The sequence below is a fragment of the Perna viridis genome, chromosome 1 (genome assembly GCF_037379345.1).
Source record: "Perna viridis isolate PV_CMFRI_1.1 ecotype Kerala chromosome 1, ASM3737934v1, whole genome shotgun sequence".
Lineage (NCBI taxonomy): Eukaryota > Metazoa > Mollusca > Bivalvia > Mytilida > Mytilidae > Perna > Perna viridis.
The window spans coordinates 17,226,358-17,247,760 of record NC_142445.1 but is presented as its reverse complement, the minus strand read 5'-3'; the positions used below and the strand labels follow the sequence as shown (position 1 = coordinate 17,247,760).

At 36.0% G+C, this 21,403-nt stretch overlaps 1 protein-coding gene across 1 annotated transcript; it reads left to right on the top strand.

Annotated features, from left to right (window-relative positions):
* The first annotated feature begins 514 nt into the window (after window positions 1-514).
* LOC148627526 (histamine H1 receptor-like) lies at window positions 515-20,162 on the top strand. Its single transcript, XM_088574308.1, has 2 exons — window positions 515-861; window positions 18,524-20,162. The coding sequence occupies exons 1-2, from the start codon at window positions 583-585 to the stop codon at window positions 20,024-20,026; spliced, it is 1,782 nt and encodes a 593-aa protein (XP_088430434.1). The 5' UTR covers window positions 515-582; the 3' UTR covers window positions 20,027-20,162.
* The last annotated feature ends 1,241 nt before the right edge of the window (window positions 20,163-21,403 follow it).

The following is a 21,403-nucleotide window of genomic DNA, read 5'->3' as shown; positions in this document are numbered from 1 at the left end:
CATCCATTTCATGTTCATTGTCTGAATATAGCTGAAATATTGCTGCTCGGACGTTAAACCCCAACAAACAAACAAACAAACAAACATAAGGAAAACCCCACAAATTGTTCCAACCTTCAACACTACTAAATGAATAGGCAAACCATGAATACAACAAATCGATACTGGAGGTATTAAAGGATTTTAAGCATAAATGGAAATGATGACAAAGAACAGATTTCGTGTAATCGATGCGCCTCTTCTGTTAAAAGGGTTCGAATAGATAAAATAATACAATGCCAATCAAATCAGGATAGCCGTCTGATTGCAAGTAAATCATTTCTAGTGAGAAGTCTTGTTAGCAATATTGTCGTAATTGCTCTTCCCGAAACTTGACTGATAAAGTTGACGGAGGAAAGTTCCTTAAGTAAGCCGTTATTGAAATCTACTTCGAGTGGAATAATTGTTTAAGCAGCAACATTTACCAATTGTGTGGGTAGGAATCGGTTTCTATGATGCATTGTTGCCGTGTGTCCCTAAATTACTCAACTAGTTTGCAAAAAGTATGCTCTTATGGATTAGTAAAATATAAAATAAGCAGAAATGCAACTTAACTGGACCACAGAAGTAATCACTGATTTCACCTTTTTTGGTACTGAAAACATATCTATTGATCCATTTTCTATTTTTGACGATTTTAATTTATCTGAATACAACGACTTGAACATATCAAAATTTGATAATTCTAATGACGCTGGTTTAAAAGAAGACTTATGGCGGGATATACCTTTAGGTTTCATTCTAACATTGTTATCGCTTTTGACTTTCGTTGGAAACGCAATGGTTCTTCATGCTGTACGAACAGAAAGGCGACTACAAACAGTAAGTTATAAGTATATCATTACGTTTATACATTTGATATGTCACAAAATGTTTTTTCCGTCTAACCAAGTATATTTTAAAAAAGTTATTTTCTAGACATAAATTAAAAAGAAAGGAAAAACAAATGACAAATATTCAAAGAATATAAAGTTGAATAACCCAAGATAATGTGGAAGGGATGACAGAAAGGAAATGAAAATAGAAAAATTGACATTATTTTCATTTTCCTTGTCAAAAACAGAAATAAGCATTACACTTATCACGTTATAATTTATACTTATACAACAACTTCATCTTGCCCCGTGCAGGTCCGGGTGTTAAAAGAATAGGCCTGCAGCAGCGCTAAGCTTGTCGTAAAAGGCGACTAAATAGTGCTCAGAAACCTAGCCGGGGGCTAGGCGCTCTGCCCACAGAGCAACTGGGATGTGTGCCCCAGGTGGTGGAATGGGGTACTCCTGGCATGTTGCATGCTGGGGTTGTCAGGCTATAATACGGAAAACCTGACCGCAAACCATAGTGGTGCACCGTGTTGGGAAAGATGCCACGTTCCTCGCACGTTAAAGAACCCTGCTGTGGTATTCGATAGGAGTAGGAACCTTTGCGCTCCGCCACAGGAGGCTAAATTGCCCGACCTTACCCACCCACCCCCTTTTTCCAGTGGCAATCAAAATTTGTCGACCCTATTATCCTTGTGACCCATCCTTTTTTTCATTTCATGTTCATTTTATCATCCATTTCATGTTCATTGTCTGAATATAGCTGAAATATTGCTGCTCGGACGTTAAACCCCAACAAACAAACATTTGATATCAATAAACCCGTATTTCATAAATCAACGTATATGCACCACTCAAATTTAAATTATTCAAGTATACGATACTACAACTATGTGTATACAAAGCTTTCGAAAAACAAAACTAAGGTAACGTATTACTGTTTGGTTTGTTATGTGTTATATTTTGTTTAGTGACTAGAGCTGAAAAGGATTTTTTAAATATAAAAACCTGCCGTTATCAAAATCAGATGTTTTTATCTTTTGCACAATGGAATTTGAAAATCACAAACTGAAGACATATATTTATTTGGGTGGTGTATATAAAATGAAACATATCTTTAGCCGATTACATGATTCACCGATTTCGCTCGCTTCACCAACAAAAAAAAGAAAAACAAATTGCCACAAACACTAACTTACATGCAATTTTGACTATAGTTTGCGTATGTCGACCTTCGTTGGCAATGCACAGAAGAAAGGAATTCGACATGCAAAACACAATTCAATTTCCATTAAAATAAATAACTAATATCTTAAAGTTACTACAGCTTCTTATTACAATTAAAATTCACGATGGATGCTATCATAATTAGCTAAACATTTTCAGCCGTGCAAAATTTACATTACTTTTTACACGAAAAAAAGTTTGAATAGAAGTAAAAAGAAGTGTTGTACCCATACTGTCTTGACTTTGTACCCATGCTGTCATGACTAAAAAAAGCAAAATCTAGTTTATATGTTTGTTTGTTGGGGTTTAACGTCCGAGCAGCAATATTTCAGCTATATTCAGACAATGAACATGAAATGGATGATAAAATGAACATGAAATGATAAAAAAAAAGGATGGGTCACAAGGACAACAGGGTCGACAAATTTTGATTGCCACTGGAAATGGGGAGAGGTGGGTAGGGTCGGGCAATTTCGCCTCCTGTGGCGGAGCGCAAAGGTTCCTACTCCTATCGAATACCACATCAGGGTTCTTTAACGTGCGAGGAACGTGGCATCTTTCCCAACACAGTGCACCACTATGGTTTGCGGTCAGGTTTTCCGCATTATAGCCTGACAACCCCAGCATGTAACATGCCAGGGGTACCCCATTCCACCACCTTGGGCACACATCCCAGTTGCTCGACTAGGTTTCTGAGCACTATTTAGTCGCCTTTTACGACAAGCTTACCGCTGCTGCAGGCCTATTCTTTTAAACACCCGGACCTGCACGGGGCTAGTTTAAATGACTACGGATCTATTGACCTAAAGTGGTATACCAGTGCTATCTATAAAGGAAACAAAACTGTTTTTGCAAACTTATTTTCATGTTGAATTGTAAATTCATAAACGTTTACCCTGATCTTCGACCTACTCTTTACAATTTCTAGGGCCCCGTGCAGGTCCGGGTGTTAAAAGAATAGGCCTGCAGCACCGCTAAGCTTGTCGTATAAGGCGACTAAATAGTGCTCAGAAACCTAGCCGGGGGCTAGGCGCTCTGCCCACAGAGCAACTGGGATGTGTGCCCCAGGTGGTGGAATGGGGTACCCCTGACGTGTTACATGCTGGGGTTGTCAGGCTATAATACGGAAAACCTGACCGCAAACCATAGTGGTGCACCGTGTTGGGAAAGATGCCACGTTCCTCGCACGTTAAAGAACCCTGCTGTGGTATTCGATAGGAGTAGGAACCTTTGCGCTCCGCCACAGGAGGCTAAATTGCCCGACCTTAGCCATCCCTCCCTTTTTCCAGTGGCAATCAAAATTTGTCGACCCTATTGTCCTTGTGTCCCATCCTTTTTTTTTCATTTCATGTTCATTTTATCATCCATTTCATGTTCATCGTCTGAATATAGCTGAAATATTGCTGCTCGGACGTTAAACCCCAACAAACAACAAACAAACAATACAATTTCTAGGAAAAGTATTAATGCATATTACACAAGAATCATTTAGGGTAAATAATATTAAGAAAAGAATGTCCGACGGACTGACAGGACGATAATCTGGGCTATACAGCTTAAACTGTTTATTGGACCATATAAAATATGACAAGAAAACTCTGATAACATTAATTTGTATTCACTTTATACCAAGACTGATATTCACTGTTCGTTACCATACCCCTTTGGAGTTTGTAAGATGGACAAAATGATATAAAGCATCCAACCAACACTCTACACAATATACAAACAAAATTGAAACTTTCTAGTGTACTTGACAGGGCTGAAAACTTGTTGATGATTGGAAAGCCTCGTACCGTTTTAACGGATTTACCTGCGATTATAATTAATGACATCAGTTGCAAGATGTATAATATAAATAGGATACTTCTAAAAGTACATTAACAATGTTTTGACACCATTATTATTTCCTGTGACACCACTTTTCGTTACAAATATAAAAACTGCCTCAAAGTATTTTCCACTATTGTCATTTGAAACAAATTACTGCGAAAAACATTCTTTTCTTGGAACTTTGTAAATGCAGCTAAGTGCCGTGCAAACTGCTGTTGAGCTATTGAAGCAATGTGCGAATCTCATAATTGGATAAAACATCGTTAGAAAAAAATACGAAATGACGTGGTTGTTCACACAGCATGAGAACTGAAGTGTCGCCTTCATATTGCTCTACTATGAAGAAGTAAGACGTCTTCCCACTTTAATTTCTTTTGAGTTACATAACATGGGTTTAGTCAACTTTATATATATCAGGGTTGCCTCCTGAAAATCAAATTGAAAAAGTATATTCAGCATACTAGAACAGTAGAGAAAACCTATCTTTATTTTAAATTGATATCGACTGATAATAAAGGGAAAAGGTAACTGTTTTGATGGACATATTTATCTATATTCGTTTTACAGCGTTACAAGACCGATGACCTCTGAACCCATACCAGTGAGTTTTTGTGGTATACTAACGTTACTTATACAGGAATATGTAGAGTACTCGCCACTGTCCAAGTAGGAAGTAATAAAAATAAATGCACAAATACCTCCATTATAATGATATAAAATAAAAATGTACACTTAGCAAATCTCACTCTAGTATACTCCGATTTCCACTCCAGAAATCAATGAAAAAAAATGATTGATTGTTGGGGTTTAACGCCGAGCAGCAATATTTCAGCTATATTCAGGCGATGAACATGAAATAAGGATGAAAAAAAAGGATGGGACACAAAGATAATAGGGTCGACAAATTTTGATTGCCACAAGATAAAAGGGAAGGATGGGTAGGGTCGGGCTATTTAGCCTCCTGTGGCGGAACACAAAGGTTCCTACTCCTATCGAATACCACAGCAGGGTTCTTTAACGTGCGAGGAACGTGACATCTTTCCCAACACGATGCACCACTATGGTTTGCGGTCAGGTTTTCCGTATTATAGCCTGACAATCCCAGCATGTAACACGCCAGGGGTACCCCATTCCACAACCTGGGGCACACATCCTAGTTGCTCTGTGTTTGTTTGTTGGGGTTTAACGTCCGAGCAGCACTACTTCAGCTCTGTGGGCAGAGCGCCTAGCCCCGGCTAGGTTTCTGAGCACTATTTAGCGCTGCTGCAGACCTATTCTTTTGACACCCGGACATGCACGGGGCGAAAAGATGATGAAAATTCCGAACAATAATTATGTGCATAGCATCTATCTTTTGAAATTTATATCCCGTATTTGTAAAAATTGTGAAGTCGTATTTAATTCAAGTAATTCTGGGACAAAATTAGAGGTCATTTACAAAAAGTAATTCTGATAACATTCAGTTTTCTTTGAATTCTAGTTTTTTATTTTGTGTACAGTTTCCGGTCCCGTTTCCATTGCTTTGTGCTTACTACAGGTATGATTTTTATATATTGGTTTAATCGGGTTTATCATTTATTAAAATAAAACATATGCACCAAATATCTTATATGTTAACATCATTAAGAGACTGAAAGGCCTAACAATTTTGCATCAATATGACAGTAGGTAAGCAATTTTTCTAAATTTTGTTTCATCCACCAAAAGTGTTTGAAAGGGCTGATGACGGTTTGACGATTGGGCAGTCATGAACCATTTTAACGGTTTCAAGACCGTTGTAAAGACAAAATGTCTATAATCATTTATCATTTAAATATTGTGTAGACTAATTTTGTGTGTGACTGGTATAAGTCCAATAAAACTTTTGGGATTTTCCTGCAATTTTATTTGATCACATCAGCTACAAATAAGATATAAATTAAATGTGATGCTTCTAAAAGTACACTAAAAACGTTTTGACACCAATATTATTTCTTAAGACACCACTTTTCTTACAAATATAAAGACCGCTTCAAAGTATCCTCCACTATTTATTTGAAACAAATTACTGCGAAATAAATTCTTTTCTTATAACTTTATAATGGTAAATGCAGCTCAGCTTAGTGCCGTGCAAACTGCTTCACTTTCATGTTGAGTTATTGAAGCATTGTGCAAATCTCATGATTGGATACATACAACGATAAAATGATTTACAAAATGACGTGTTAGTTCACACGGCATAAGAACTGAAGTGTCACGTTCATTTTGCTATACTCAGAAAAAGTAAGACGTTTTCCCGCTTTTATTTCTATTGAGTTACATTACATAGATTTAGTCATATGTGTATGTTTCTAGAAGTACAATCTACTTTTCTGAAGATGCGTTGACTTCCTAAAATACAAATTGAAAAAAGTATATTAGGCATATCAAAAGAATAAACCTACTTTTTTTTTAAATTGATATCGATTGAAAATAAAGGGAAAAGATTACTGCTTTAATGGACATATTTATCTTCATTCGTTTTATAGCGTTACAAAATACACCGATGACCTCTGAACCCATTCCATTGAGTTATGGAAATATACTTACAATACTTATAATACTTTTCATGTACGATATGGTATTTTAATAATTATCGCAATATATAATGATATAATATAAAAATGTATGTTGATTAAATCTCACTCGAGGATACTCCTATTTCCATCAACTCATCACAGCATCAAGAGTCTTCATGAAATAAAACCCTGAAATTGTAAAACTACATGACTATTGTATGATTCGTAGTAATTGGCATCGACCATTCTTGTTGCGTTTGATTCTATCCACTTCTCAGAAATGTTTTTTTTTTTGCATATTACATTATTAAATAACAGTCAAAAAGTACTACACTGATTATTACGTGAAGCTTTAAAAATTGTCTAACGAATACAAATTTGTAAATGACAAGAAATGTTTTGGCAATAAAAAAGGTAATTATCCCAGATAAAGTTATAATTTCAAAAACTGTTTCATCCACCAATTGACTTAGTTTGTTTTATAGCGTAGAATTGAATTATTTTAACGTGTTCTTACATCAGCTTCAACTTTTATTACCTTTTATTGGAAATGCGCAAGAAATGTTTCGGAAGAGCAAGGCCAATATCTCAATACACATGTGCAACGGATATAATAAACAGCATTAAACCATAAACGTTTCTATAATTTGCGTTTGCACTTTTGCGTTGTTTTGTTTATTTTCATTTCATGGTTTAATTAAGTTTTATTGTTTTTACCGTGTTGATTTTATCTACATGAAATAAGTTCATGTTTAATAACTTTTTTGTTGAGGCTTTGTTTTAGAAGGACCACTTGCAAGATCAAAGTACAAAAATACTTGAACTATTTATATAATAGTCTAACCAGATCCAAATATATTTGAAAAGCAAAAAAGATCATTTTGAGAATTGTGAATAATTTTTTTGCTGTGTATACTTCATGTTGATATCATAAAATGTAAAATCATGCCGTCTCAAAAGCCAAATGCAACATTTTAAACCTATTTAAAGAAATCAAATGTATGTGTGTTTAGTTGTTATTTGTTTGTTTTGTCTGATGCTTCAAACAGAGACATATATGCCTTAAAAACAGAAGCATTTTCATTTCTAAGGCAATTATTCGTACTTTACAATAAGGAGTAAATTGACATGCCAGTCGTTTTGCTCGAAGTCATACAGACTAATGGAAACTGCTGATTTTAATTTGTTGATTAGATGTCTAAGAAAGGAAGAATACGTGACCGGTCTGTCCAATTCAGTTGGAAAATTGTTTAACTACAGTTCTGACATATCTATAACGTATATTCATGGATCTTGATAACTTATTCAATATCTACTTTCCATATAATTGAGTTTTAACTATAGCTTGGGTGATCCAGCATAAGTCACCATTTTCTATTGTTTGTTTGTTGGGGTTTAACGCCCGAGCAGCAATGTTTCAGCTATATTCAGACGATGAACATGAAAATTATGATAAAATGAACATGAAATGATGATGAAATGAAGGGATGGGACACAAGGACAATGGGGTCGACAAATTTTGATTGCCACTGGAAATAGGGAGAGGAGGGTAGGGTCGGGCAATTTAGCCTCCTGTGGCGGAGCCCTATGGTTCCTACTCCGCGAGAATACCACAGTAGGGTTCTTTAACGTGCGAGGAACGTGGCATCTTTCCCAACACGGTGCAACACTATGGTTTGCAGTCAGGTTTCCCGTATTATAGCCTGACAACCCCAGCATGTAATACGCCAAGGGTACACCATTCCAGCCCCGTGCAGGTCCGAGTGTTAAAAGAATAGGCCTGCAGCAGCGCTAAGCTTGTCGTAAAATGCGACTAAATAGTGCTCAGAACCCTAGTCGGGGGCTAGGGCGCTTTGCCCATAGAGCAACTGGGATGTGTGCCCCAGGTGGTTGAATGGTGTACCCCTGGCGTGTTACATGCTGAGGTTGTCAGGCTTTAATACGGAAAACCTGACCGCAAACCATAGTGGTGCACCGTGTTGGGAAAGATGCCACGTTCCTCGCACGTTAAAGAACCCTACTGTGGTATTCTCCCGGAGTAGGAACCATAGGGCTCCGCCACAGGAGGCTAAATTGCCCGACCATACCCACCTCTCCCTATTTCCAGTGGCAATCAAAATTTGTCGACACCATTGTCCTTGTGTCCCATCCCTTTTTCATTTCATCATCAATTTCATGTTCATCGTCTGAATATAGCTGAAATATTGCTGCTCGGACGTTAAACCCCAACAAACAAAAACCTATGAATACTGGGAAAGAAGATGATTTTTGTATATGATATCAATTCTGAAGAATCAAATTTGGTCCATTGGTGATCTGTAAATCAACAAAAGTAATGGAGGAGATTTTAAAGGTGGAGAAAACAAATGACTGATTATGAAGAAATCTATAATCAGGTTTTGTAAAACCTGTAGTTACCAAATTTATCATTTTCCAAACCACTGATAAAATATGTTAAAACTGGGAGCGTGGACCAGGTGCACTGGTAGGGTAAGCGTCCTCTGCTTTTCTAGAAGCACCCGCCGAGTTACTCATAAAAAGTCAAGTCCGGGGTAGACAGACGAGATAAATTAAGTTTAGTTTTTTACTTATCACGGTATCTTTATGTATCATTAATAGAAGAATTTAAACTGACTAAGATGAACATATCTTATTTCGAACTTGGACGAAGTGTATGGGATGATATGGATTTATAATAGAAATCTTGTGGGAGCTAGGGTGTGAGGGGCTTCATAGTGTTACTGCAATTATGTAAGAATAATATGTCTTCAAACTGAACCAAAGTATAAATAACAATCCAAAGTTATACGGCATTAATTTAAACATTTTTAGGTAGGGAAGCATATATATATAAATATCAAATAAAAATGATTTTGTTAATCGACCGGAAGCCACCCTTTTCTTTGTCAGATTTTCTTCAAAGTTTGATGAAGTGGTGTTAATCTGAAAAACAAGCTTGGTATGTGAGCTTGCCTGATAAAGCTCTTCATGTTTACAGTAGGATTATTTAAACATGGGTTTTCAGGTAGCTAGGTTGAAAAAAGATCTACAGTATCATGGGACTTTATTTTACAATTGCATTCCTGCTAATAGTTGAACATGCATTAAATTTTTATCACGCGTATGGTATTCAGTATAAACCCTTATATATTAGTAAAGTTTTGACACAAACTAGATTGCGAAATTGGTATTTACTATAAAGTTTTAGGGGTAATTTTTCAGCTTAAAAATAGTCAAAAATTGTCCTGCATAATCTGTTTTCCTTACGTACGATTGCGTGGGTTGTATTCCAACAACATAGAATTAATGAGATTAACAGTTACGAACCACCTTTTCTAACGACCTTTACTGAAATAATCCTCAAAAAAATGAAAATTAGTTTATTTCTTGCTTTAAACCCCTAAAACATACTACATGAAAAAAGAACTATAAAAAGATCTAACGTGAGAAGTCATTTAATAAAAGAAATCGTTGCTGTTAGACCATTAAATCTGGGGGAAGAAGAGGAATCGAATTTAAACGGGTTTCTTTCCGTGCTTGAAAATTTTAACATTATTCAACGATTTATTACAGAAGAAAAAGTGTCATGTATCATATTAAATTTGTATCTGTCGTTATAAATCTTCTTTAGCATCGAGGAACTTGTAAAATTTAGAGAACATGGTATGACAAAATTAATTAAAATTTCCAACGAGAAAATTTCGATATATCAAATTGTTCGGTTCAAGGGTAGGTTGTCGTTAGGTGCATAACTCAAAAACCATAAACATAAACTTAAATTTTCAATATTTTTCTCTCAATTGAAACATCTCAGTAAATTGTAACTATATTTACAATAGTATGATATTAAACTCTTTACATACAGATATCATTTCCATATACTGTGGAAACTGTTGTTTTGTTTGGGTAATATTTTTGTTTTTAATTTTCATAAGCGTGTTTTTTTTTCAAATTTCAGATGCAACAAATTGCATAATTTCCTGTGAATAGCTTTGCAATTAATTTTTAAAACCTTGTAAATTGATACTCATAAATAAACAATCCTTAACATTAAAGTTGGGGTATTTCTTCTTTTTATTGTAAATTTCTTAAATTATTTTCTTTCTAAAACACGATATGCTAATTCTACATCTACTTTTTTCTGCAAAATACTGTGTTTCATGTACTTTTACAAATAGGTAAACCGCATTGTCATAGATAAATCTTAACACGCAATGTTGTGCAGCTGTTTCTAACTTTTAAGCTTACTTTGACCAAAGTTTTTGCAATTATTTTTGTACGTCGTTTTTCATGTGCAAATCACACGTTTTTTACATTTTTTCATGATAACCACTTGTATGTTTTGTTGTATTTATTTCAGTTTATGATCGGCAGGAATAAAATATGAAAAAATCTTTCTCCATAGCGTTTTTATTCTATACGAACAAACGGCGTGGCAATCAGAGGCTAACATACCTTCTTGTTGGTCCATTTTATTGAAAAGAATTTCTTATTAACCAAATAAGTCCATTTTTTGGAAATTCATAACGATGTTGCACCATGTCTTCTTCGAACGACGAGTTCACTTTACGGTTGGTTTTGGTACCAAAATATTTAGTTTTTGTTGCTCAAAGTTACTTGTTCATACACTTGTACATATGCAAATATTTAACTAATGTGCAGACAATTTAGCGGGAATTATATGTCACAGCTTTTCAGCAAATGAACAACTTTAAGATCTACTCGACAAAGTTGTTCATCAGATTTTAACTGCCGATTAGTCAATTTTCAAAGACCAATTTCTGTCTAAAAATTCTCTACAAATAGTCCGAATTTATTATGCTCAATGTTGCATAGGTAAACCTATTGAAAATATCTCATCTAATAGTAACACTTACCGAGCTCATAAAAAATATATCCAGTGTACCCAAAATAGAAATGGAAAAACATATTTCAATGAACAAATCGGTTTTATTGCACAGATGGATACACCGTAGCGATCCACGAGTTCATGATGACGACCATAAAACCTCTGTAGTGATGACTTCAATCTTGTAGAAACATAAACCTGTTCCAGAAAAGATGTCCTGCAAGATCCCATAAAGGATGAACAAGTTTCCCATTGTTTGGCCAACAGATTATAAGGGAAGGTATTCAGACTCTTATCTCAATACTCTGATTTTAAAAATGATATTTTTTTAAATGAATGTAAGTTTGATTTCAAAATGTGTAAAAAAAAAAAAAAAGTGATATTATACGTTTTAACAAAATGCGTATTTGCTAATTTTTTTTTTAACAAGCCAAGTCAGTTTAACGGTCCGTATATGTAAAGAGGAGTTATAATAATTATAAAACATACATACTTTTAACAAAACTAGGAGTTATACAGAGGATATACATCCAAAAAGGCAAAAGACAAAACTGAACAAATCTAACGAGTGCTTTCAGAGGAGAAGTTTGTTTGTTTGTTGGGGTTTAACGTCCGAGCAGCAATATTTCAGCTATATTCAGACAATGAACATGAAATAGATGATGAAATGAAAAAAAAAGGATGGGTCACCAGAATAATAGGGTCAACTAATTTTGACTGCCACTGGAAAAAGGGGGGATGGGTACGGAAGGGCAATTTAGCCTCCTGTGGCGGAGCGCAAAGGTTCCTACTCCTATCGAATACCACAGCAGGGTTCTTTAACGTGCGAGGAACGTGGCATCTTTCCCAACACGGTGCACCACTATGGTTTGCGGTCAGGTTTTACGTATTATAGCCTGACAACCCCAGAATGTAACACACCAGGGGTACCCCATTCCACCACTTGGGGCACACATCCCAGTTGCTCTGTGCGCAGAGCGCCTAGCCCCCGGCTAGGATTCTGAGCGCTATTTAGTCGCCTTATACGACAAGCTTAGCGCTGCTGCAGGCCTATTCTTTCATCACCCGGACCTGCACGGGGGTCAGAGGAGAAGCGAACAGTAAGTTTCCATTTGTAGAGAATTAAAAGAAATACTCAAAGACAAATTCCTCGAATCACAAAGCTGTAATCAACAAGGTATTGTCCCTAACATTTCTATAAATGTAAAAGGCGACTAAATAGTGCTCAGAAACCTAGCCGGGGGCTAGGCGCTCTGCCCACAGAGCAACTGGGATGTGTGCCCCAGGTGGTGGAATGGGGTACCCCTGGCGTGTTACATGCTGGGGTTGTCAGGCTATAATACGGAAAACCTGACCGCAAACCATAGTGGTGCGCCGTGTTGGGAAAGATGCCACGTTCCTCGCACGTTAAAGAACCCTGCTGTGGTACTCGATAGGAGTAGGAACCTTTGCGCTCCGCCACAGGAGGCTAAATTGCCCGACCTTACCCATCCCCCTTTTTCCAGTGGCAATCAAAATTTGTCGACCCTATTATCCTTGTGACCCATCCTTTTTTTTTCATTTCATGTTCATTTTATCATCCATTTCATGTTCATTGTCTGAATATAGCTGAAATATTGCTGCTCGGACGTTAAACCCCAACAAACAAACATCTATAAATGTAAACAGTAAACTATATACCGTTTCTAACAATCTTAAAAACAATTTCAACAAAATCAATCCGCTGGTGTCAGGGCACTTGCATCAACACTGTATGTCACTAAAGGATCAACATTGGTTGAAAACTACCATGAAAGTGGTCGAATCGAAATTGTGGCAAATCGAAAAAAAAGCAATATAATCAACTACCTAATTCTACAAAATTTGAACAAAATCTATTTGGTTTCAGATGTGTTGCAGTGGGTACAATAATGCATGTTTGCAATAGATAGTTGTCTATTAAATCTCTAATGAAGAAGGAAAATATAAAGTAAAACATGTGGACCTATGTTGTTTAAGATAAGGTCGTAATATGGTTCAGAATTATTCTGAAACGGATAGCAGATATATATATTCAATATCTTTTCACCCCAAAAAATATATTTTTTTATATATGATTTTAAAAAATTTCAGAAAAAAAACCAATACAAATTCCTCAAGACCAACATAAGATCTAAAGAAATTGAAAATTGTTGTAATATTTCCAAATTTTTTTTAAAACATATGAGTGGAACATCTGTTAATTATGCATTATGTTTAAATCATGAAAACCGAACAAAAATATTTGTTCAAAGAGTAGAAATAATTTAAATAAAATATTGGTTTATTCATTATTTGGTCTTTTCATAATAAACACATGTAGGTGAGATCATTACCATTACATTAAACTTTTTACCTTAAATCATGTATTTGTACAAAACCAGAAACTATTATGTATTAGCAAATCGTTTAATCTTTTCATGTATTTGGCTCTAATTCACATTTTCTCTTTTTAGAAATGTGGGTCGTCAATACTCTTAACAAATCATATTGATATTGTTTCTTGTTTCAACAAACCTTTTTTTATATCAGCGAATAGCTTATCTGTTTTTTCTTTTCATCTTGTCGAATAGGACTCAATGTTATCAACTTAACTTGCAAATATGTGACATTTAATACGAAAATAAATACAACTGTTTAATACAAAGCCAAGATTTCGCGAAGGCCAAAAGGTAACTAAAACGATAAAAGAAGATTGTTATGAGTTATCTAATTTTTGTGACCTGTCCAGACGAATTCTGAAATATTAATGTTATTTAGACAAATATTACTACCAATGACATATCACTGTTATTGCAACTGTAAAATTCCTTAATGAATTTGTCTACGATTTGGCGTATATCAAATATTAGGCAAAGAACTGCCAAGGGCATATGACTAAATTTAATTTGCATAGAACATACTAAACGATGAAGAATGTACGCGCATTCCCCGTGCAGGTCCGGGTGTTAAAAGAATAGGCCTGCAGCTGTGCTAAGCTTGTCGTAAAAGGCGACTAAATAGTGCTCAGAACCTTAGCCGGGGGCTAGGGCGCTCTGCCCACAGAGCAACTGGGATGTGAGCACCAGGTGGTGCAATGGGGTACCCCTGGCATGTTACATGCTGGGGTTGTCAGGCTATAATACGGAAAACCTGACCGCAAACCATAGTGGTGCACCGTGTTTGGAAAGATGCCACGTTCCTCGCACATTAAAGAACCCTACTGTGGTATTCCCCCGGAGTAGGAACCATAGGGCTCCGCCGCAGGAGGCTAAATTGCCCGACCCTACCCACCTCTCCCTATTTCCAGTGGCAATGAAAATTTGTCGACCCCATTGTCCTTGTGTCCCATCCCTTTTTTATTTCATGTTCATTTTGTCATCCATTTCATGTTTCATCGTCTGAATATAGCTGAAATATTGCTGCTCGGACGTTAAACCCCAACAAACAAACAAACAGACAAACAAACAAACAAAGCTTGTGTGACCTTTACTTAAAGCACTTAAATCTGCTTATGCAAATCAAAGAAGATAATCGTTTCGGCGTTTCAGATAAATTTTCGAAAAAGTTGACATAGTCATGTAGAAATTTGGTTGGGTGTTCATATGTAGTGTTAAAATGAATAAGACATATATGTAACTAGAGGCTCCTAGGAGTCTGAATCGCTCACCTGGTTAACTTTTTGTCTTTCATGGGCAATAACTCTAACAAGCACAATTTTGACTCGATAAACTCAATTTGACGCAATAACTCCTACAGGAGTCGTCTGACAACTTTGATCTCTGGAGACTTCTGTAGGTCGTATAATTAGAATCATTTCAAAAATAAAAAGAACTTGGTTAAATCTTACGGTTTTGGAGATATATGCGATAAAACTACTGTATGAACACTATGTTCTACTTTTAGTTATGGCGGCCATGTTTTTCGACGGATCAAAAATCCCCATATCTGTTCTATGCAAGATACCCAATGGAACATTCATACCAAGTTTGGTTCTAATTGGTCGATTTGGTCAAATAGTGTCGGAGGAGAAGAGTTTTGAAAAATAATAGCATTAAAACTTGCTAAAAAAAACGTCGAAGAAGGCAATATCTCCAATATGGCTAAACAGATGGCCACAGATAGATCTTATCATGCTGAACACTTTTACTCATGTCAGAATTTGGCTAAACCTAACGGTTTTGGTGATATATGCGAAAATTACTGTATGAGACCCTTACGTTCTATTTTTAGTAACGACGGCCATATTTTTCAACGAATCAAAAATCTCCACATTTGTTCTATGCAGGATACCCCATGAAAAATTCATACCAAGTTTGGTTCTAATCGGTATAATAGTGTCACAGGAGAAGAGTTTTGAAAAATTGTTAACGCCGACGGATGACGACGAAGACGGACGCCAAGTGATGACAATAGCTCACATGACATTTAGCAAGGTGAGCTAAAAAGGATATTAAATGATTTGAGAAACATCAAATACACCCGGTCTCTTGCCTAGTGCTTGACATATGAAATCATAGTGGTGACTATCAATGTATGAAACGTTTTGCATTGAAGCTTGTAATAGTAACGATGTATTTGTCAATCAGAAACTCATTGTTAGTTTACAGATCATCGCCTACGTTGGTTATTAATAATGCTATTACGAGATGCTCAAACCATGAACAAAGATAATTAACTTTTAATTGACACTTCAATTCGTACATCCTACCAGATTTGTTTGATTTTACTCCTTGGTAGGAAGGAATCAATTATCTCATATCCATCTTGAAAAAGCGATTGAAAAAACACCCGCTTAACACATCATTTTCTGCTGCAGAAGTACCATTTTAGATGCATGTCTGTTATTTTGACCAAGTAGAAACCTTTCCGGTTCTTAAAATAAATTTTAAAATTTGATGTTCACTAGCTACAGAAATCAAAGACGAAACATTTCAGAACGTAAGAAAAATATAAGGACGCCGACTCAACTTGTATAGTAATTTATCTTTCAAACAGAAAAGATCTAGACAAAAATGAATTTTTAAAACATCAAAGAAAGTCAACAAAAAGGGAAGGTACTATCCTTTATTTGTTCGTTTGTTGGGTTGTAACGTCCGAGCAGCAATATTTCAGCTATATTCAGACCATGAACCTGAAATTGATGATAAAATGAACATGAAATGAAAAAGGGATGGGACACAAGGACAATGGGGTCGACAAATTTTGATTGCCACTTGAAATAGGGAGAGGTGGGTAGGGTCGGGCAATTTAGCCTCCTGTGGCGGAGCCTTATGGTTCCTACTCCGGGAGAATACCACAGTAGGGTTCTTTAACGTGCGAGGAACGTGGCATCTTCGCCAACACGGTGCACCACTATGGTTTGCGGTCAGGTTTTCCGTATTATAGCCTGACAACCCCAGAATGTAACACGCCAGGGGTACCCCATTCCACCACTTGGGTCACACATCCCAGTTGCTCTGTGGGCAGAGCGCCCTAGCCCCCGGCTAGGGTTCTGAGCACTATTTAGCCGCCTTATACGACAAGTTTAGCGCTGCTGCAGGCCTATTCTTTTAACACCCAGACCTGCACGGGACTACTATCCTTTATGGTAACCTTACGTAACAAATATAAAAAAGAAGTGACCAATTTGGCAAAAACTATAAATTAGCGAACGGACTAAATGAATAAAATATAGACCAACTATTATACCTGATGTGTAGGGATATTGTTGACCCAATCATTGTTTCATGTGGATTGGTACATTTTGACCATATTAATTTTACTCGGTAGGAATAAGTGCATCGAGATAAATCGTATCTAGAGCAACAAACTATACAATGATCATATATTTGATTATTGTATTCAGATTCTTGCTTTTTATCTTATAGCTACTGACCACCTTTCACATCCTTTTAACAAATTACTGCAAACCCCATTAACGATTGCTGTCTGTTAATGAAAGCAAAGCAACAAAACTTATATCACAATAGCGATATAATATTATATTAACATTCCTTGGTATTTTGAGTATGGTATAGTACAACAAATGATGTTTTTTTTTTCATATTAAGTGACTCATAGGTGAGGAAACTCGTGAAAGTTAATTCATTCAAATTGATAATTGACCTGCGAACAACAATCAGTTTTAGGGAATAATAGTTTCATTAATAAGCAATAACTATGTCACTACCTAATGCTCTGTCTAGAGTGTGTAAAACAAAAGAATATAATTATGTATTAGTCGGTTAAATATTGCTTTTGTGTAATGTTTGTAAAAGTTAGTTTTACAAAGTGGTTTTCACCAATTCACCCCAAAAAACTAAGGAAGCTTCATTCTTTGCATAAAATGATAGAACTTCTCAATGCTCGATCTGGCTTCTTGTTTTAATTCGTTTTGGCACGAGTGCACTTTGTAGACTCTTCATTTTTCCATTTTATTTGGCTGTATTACAGCTATTGAGAGGTTGATGTTTGTTTTGTTTGTTGGGGTTTAACGTCCGAGCAGCAATATTTCAGCTCTATTCAGACGATGAACACGAAATGGGTGATAAAATGAACATAAAATGAAAAAAAAAGGATGGGACACAAGGATAATAGGGTCGACAAATTTTGATTGCCACTGGAAAAAGGGGGATGGGTACGGAAGGGCAATTTAGCCTTCTGTGGCGGAGCGCAAAGGTTCCTACTCCTATCGAATACCACAGCAGGGTTCTTTAACGTGCGAGGAACGTGGCATCTTTCCCAACACGGTGCACCACTATGGTTTGCGGTCAGGTTTTCCGTATTATAGCCTGACAACCCCAGCATGTAACACGCCAGGGGTACCCCATTCCACCACCTGGGGCACACATCCCAGTTGCTCTGTGGGCAGAGCGCCTAGCCTCCGGCTAGGTTTCTGAGCACTACTTAGTCGCCTTATACGACAAGCTTAGCGCTGCTGCAGGCCTATTCTTTTAACATCCGGGCCTGCACGGGGCTTGAGAGGTTGAACCACGTGTACAGTTGATCAAAATTTAAAATAATGATATTAGACTGACATTTTCCTCCTGAACAAAAATGATTGAAAGAATCATATGAGGCTGGCAATTTCGTATATTTTCCTCCATAACACACGAACGTTAACAACGTATTGTAAAGTTTGAAAGTTGATACATGTATATACATCGTTTTACACTATTTTTATGACAGGAAATTACACCTTTTCATTACCTTCAAGAAATAATTTCTCGTTTATTTTGTAGGTAAGCAATATGTACATCGTCAGTCTAGCAGTTGCAGATTTGATAGTGGGCATGTTCGTCATGCCAATAAGTGCGACATATATATTTACAGAAAGATGGTATTTCGGAGTTGGAGTGTGTCAGTTGTGGATATCTGTGGATTATATTGCCAGCACTGCATCTATTTTTAACTTGTTTATACTAAGTGTAGATAGATATTGCTCCGTAAAATCACCGTTAAAATATATACGAAAAAGAACAAAGAAACGTGCTCTTTTTATGATTTCATTTGTATGGTTTTTGTCATCTTTATGGATAATACCAATAGTTGGTTGGCACTTTTTCGTTTTTAACGGCATAAGGACAATCCCATCTGATGTATGTGAAACAGAATATGTGAAAGATTCCGTATTTAAAGTTATCACAGCATTTTTCAACTTCTTTTTACCCCTTACTATTATGATATGTCTATATGGGAAAGTGTTCCATGAGATAAGAAAACGATCTGCATTGGAGTTAGGTCAGAGACACACATCAAAACATCAACCAGTTCAATTTCTTCCTAGCATTGATTCGCAGACACTGGATGACAGTAGTGAAAACAATGTTACATCAACCGCGATACGTGAAGAATCGAAGCTTCATTACTCTAGTGGGTTTTTTTCTGTTCATAATTTTCAAAATCCCACATATAAAGCACGGAGACGAAATAACATAAAACCGAAGACATATCGTAGGTACCAAGTAACTGACTTCACGTCACGATATTTACCGAAGAGAAGAATAGAATACATTTACGACGAGGGAGTATTTGACTCGACAACAGAAAAACTAGAACGGTACTATTACAAAAAGCAAATGAATGGTTCTTGTCAAACAGAATCGCTATCATATCCGTGTGATTTATCAAGTGATCATTCACCCCCTTCTAGGACACCGACATCAAGTTCGGGTAGTGATGATCGACAGTCATTCAAGTCCATAGAGGTTCCCCAGATAGGTGAAAAACGATCCATGTACTCGCTTAGCAATGGTATGAAACAAATACGCAAAGCAACAAATATAATGGACCACACGTCGGCTATCAATCACAAGAGTAACCAAATGAATGGAAAAAATCGTCTGAGCCCTATAAACGATGATGCACATAGACGAATATCTAAATTACTAAATATTGGAAATCGTATTCGGAACATTCGACGAAGTTCGTCACTAACGAAAGAGATTAAAGCTGCCCGTCAACTTGGAGTTATAATGGGAGCTTTTACATTATGTTTTCTTCCCTACTTTATTTTATTTCTTGTAGTGGCTTTTTGTGATGGATGTATTGATCCTGGTTTGCTTACGGCAATGACATGGATTGGTTATCTCAATTCAACACTAAATCCTTTTCTATATCCTCTGTGCAATACTAATTTCCGGAGAAAATTTAGGAAAATGTTGCGGCTTAAATCGCGTCCCAGAAAACAACGAAAAAATGCCAATGCTCCAGAACGAAACAGCTTCACGATGCGATATGATTAATCTGGTTTTTATTGTTGTATCGATGAAAATGGTGCTAGGTTATGGTGTTACTCTTGGTTTTTTAAACAAGGTTTTGTGATGTCAGATATTTAATTAACTTTATTGTAGGCATCCTGTATTAAAGGCAAAATATGCACGCATGTGTAATTTGAGTTCTTAAAACGGTGATAACACTCACCAATTATTGTCTATCACGAGTCTCAAAGGTAACGTGGAATGTATACAATTACACCAGAAGGAAAAGGAAAACTATTACTTAAACTATCTGATACTGATACAGGTAAATGAAATATGCAGCACACTGATCAAACAAAATTCGCATGATATTCATGAGCGAATCATGATCTTATTACAAAATGCCAATGAATGTTGTATTTGGTGCAAAATATCGATTTTAAGGCGTGAGAAACTTACTTCTGTTTAGCGACTAATTATTTTATATTCATTTGGTGCATCAGAATTCCCGAGAAGTGAACATGTTCATATGGAATTTTATATTCCTTGAAGTCAAATCTTTGGAAACTTTTAAATTCATTAGAGAAACAAACCCCAATGATTAATACTTTTTCGACTGTAAATCATAATACCTTTTTACTCGTAAAATCTGCATAATAATCAAAAGTTCTTTTGTTTTTCATTTGGATTGGAAATATATGTGCATATTCATTAGCCGATATTTTGGTCGTGACCAGTGGTTGTTTATCAGATAGCAAACAACTGTCAGGACTGTTGAATCCAACTGAGTTGAAAATACAAACAAAACTTTCACATTATTAGATTATCTTCTACCTTAATAAATTGTTACTAGAATTAAATTACCGATATCTTATAAAACTGGGTATACTTTTCAGAATAAACTACTAGCAATCTACCTCAGCAACATATTTAGTCGTACATTAACAAATTAAAACACACAAACACACATTTAGAAATTCGGAGTAATTGTCACAACTTCTAGAAATGCGTACGAATTCAAGGAAAAAGGCTTTATAAACTTAGCTGGAGTGATAACACAAAGGAAAAATATTTTACAATGGGGAAACGAAAAAAAGTATTTACATCATAACATGGAAAAATCGCTTTTTAGAAAACTATGATATCAAATAAACTGTATGTAAAATATTTGACAAAAAAACCCTTATTTTTTTAATTATTATTCAAAATAAACGACGAGTGGCAGGATTAGTCGCAATAATTTTATTCAATCATATTGGTGTTTGAAGACGGTATAATTCTCATAGAAAATCAATGTTGTCTTTTCGCAGAAAAAAAAACACACTTTCTAAAAGTAATCAAGGGAACCAAGATTCTAGCGGAAATCAAAAGAATGCAATCGAGAGACAAAGACCAGATATGGGAAACAGACACGTAAGTTTT